Consider the following 2,500-nt stretch of genomic DNA (forward strand, 5'->3'; position numbering starts at 1 on the left):
ATAACCTTCCTCCTTTTTCTCTATGCAAACCCAAGGCTTTAGTAAGCAAGATGCAGGTAGATAATATCAGCACTGCACTACTCCTGAAGAGCTCTTGAAAATATTCATGGCTTTGGTGACAAAATTCCTCGCAACATATGAGTACCTTCAAATTGTTTTGTGTAATCTTAAGACTCCTTAGCGAAGTCAATAAAGAACTACATCAACCAACAATTAATATCACATACTAAATCGTACCGCTACAGAAACATACATCTTTGTAAGTTGATCAGCAATGATTTTACTACAACTGATCATAAAAGAAAGAAAGAAAAGACTATTCTTATCTTAGTGAAGTTGAAGAAAATATATATATATATTAATATCAGCATGTCTGTAAACAGGAAATCAGTACATGAACAACACAAGATGAATACATATATCAAATAAGAACCAAAGGTGAAACACACATCATTCATACTTTCTCCCGAAGGAATTTTCTTTCTTACATTTCCTTAAGTGTTCACAGATACACTTTACAAGTCTCTGTGATATTGTACATGTCATATTGACCAGTTTTCATTGGAAAATTGACAATATAAGACTTGAGCACAAATTATCACTCAATAATATATCTTAAAAACACCTAAAAACATGATAAATCAATCAGGTTATTTGATAATCTTCATACATAGCTAAAAACATTTATGTATAGTGCCTGGCAGAACAGCTTCCTATTACACAGCTAGTGGATAGGTAACGTCATACATCCATTTTGTTAGCATACTCAAGAGAGGTTCTAACAACCTACAGTGTACAGATCTAACAATGGTTCTTTGGACTGCGTTGTTAAGTTACTCTAGATATATCTCTTCTGTCTCTTTGCATAACATACATGTATTTCCATGATGTCGGTTAAATGTGGTTTTCGGTTTCCTTTCTGTTTTACGCTCTTTTCTTTTTGAGGGGAAAGGGGAAGGGGAGTATTTATGTACTTTTTTTTTTTTTTTTATTCTGGGTAATATATGTTCATTGAAATGCTTCAACTTTATATACCTCAAAACTAGTACCTCCTAAGATATGATCATAACAATAATCATGACAAATAATAACCACAATAATAAAAAGAAGAATAACAATAATTATAATAATAATCATCATCATCATAATAATAATAATAGTAATTACCAGCATGACAAAAATGAATAGCAATAATAATCAAAAGAATGTCTTCAATTCATAATGGAATGACCAGCAGAAATACAACCCAAAGTATAATCCTATAGTCTTCTTTTTCTTCGGCTTCCACTTCTGTTCTTTCAAAACAGAACCCTTAGTTCATAATATCTACAATCAAGTATTTTCCACCTTAAGTTTCAATAATTTCCTAAGTCAAATGCCGCTCCCAGCTACCTACGTCCATTGCTGCTCTTCCTGAATTCGTTGGAAGCATTCATCCATGAAGTGGTACTGCAAAGGAAAAAAAGAGAATGAGCATTCAAGAATTTCCACTTTCCGCTGCTATCACGTCCAGATGTAAATCAAATATTACCCCATTTCAGGTGGGACAGATATGCTTCCCCAGTCCCCTGGATGGGCACTAATCCTAGGGACTGGGAATCACCCAAGAAGGGGTTTATTTCAGCACGAGGAAACTTCACACATATATCCCTCTGTGTGTGTGTGTGTCTGTGTGTGTGTGTGTGTATGTGTGTGTGTGTGTGTGTGTGTGTGTGTGTGTGTGTGTGTGTGTGTGTGTGTGTGTGTGTGTGTGTGTGTGTGTGTGTGTGTGTGTGTGTGTGTGTGTGTGTGTGTGTGTGTGTGTGTGTGTGTGTGTGTGTGTGTGTGTGTGTGTGTGTGTGTGTGTGTGTGTGTGTGTGTGTGTGTGTGTGTGTGTGTGTGTGTGTGTTTACTGTATTGTGAGACTTATATGCACTCTATGACAGGCTTTATCAATGTTGCTGTAGTCTAAAATTTTAGTTTTGGGTCCATATCAGCTCATAATGTTCTTTATACTCTGTGTGATAAAAGTATTGCAGTTTTATAGGAGGACAAAGAGCATAAGCAAATATGAAAGTAATAACCATCCTCAGCCAAGATTATATGAAGAGATGGGGAAGAGGAAGTAAACCTGTGTTTAGGACTGGAAGTGCCATAGCAAAGGCAGTCAGACTGGCACACACACATTGACAGGGGCACACTGTAGACACTGGACATGGTCTGGATCATCTTCCTCTTATCACTCTGCTTGCACATCCTACAACGCCTGTTACTTAGAGCAGGATGTAAGCACCTTACTGTGGGTCATTGCTTTTTGAAGATGGTGATTGCTAGTGGACCGTGAATGGGTGCCATTCTTTCCTGCTGGTGCTAGGAGAGAGTGCTGCCATCTATGTTTGGGATTCTAGACTAAACCTTTTTGCTAAAAATTACGGCAATTACAGTAGTTATAATTGCAATGGTCATCATCAATTACTAAATAGTTATTACTTATAACATAACAAAGAAACACAGCAATCCA

At 36.7% G+C, this 2,500-nt stretch overlaps 1 protein-coding gene across 3 annotated transcripts in view; it reads right to left on the minus strand.

Annotated features, from left to right (window-relative positions):
• Positions 1-2,500, minus strand: part of Snx27 (sorting nexin 27) — a 22,904-nt gene that overhangs the window by 2,647 nt on the left and 17,757 nt on the right. For all 3 annotated transcript variants that reach the window (XM_043028613.2, XM_043028686.2, XM_043028763.2), the window contains exon 10: positions 1-1,449. This exon is cut by the window's left edge. In XM_043028613.2, coding sequence (XP_042884547.1) covers positions 1,393-1,449 — 57 coding nt within the window. In that variant the 3' untranslated portion in view covers positions 1-1,392. The remainder of the gene's footprint in view (positions 1,450-2,500) is intronic.

This window comes from Penaeus japonicus, unplaced genomic scaffold (genome assembly GCF_977035675.1).
Source record: "Penaeus japonicus unplaced genomic scaffold, GWHDUDI00000001_assembly GWHDUDI00000007, whole genome shotgun sequence".
NCBI classification, from domain to species: domain Eukaryota; kingdom Metazoa; phylum Arthropoda; class Malacostraca; order Decapoda; family Penaeidae; genus Penaeus; species Penaeus japonicus.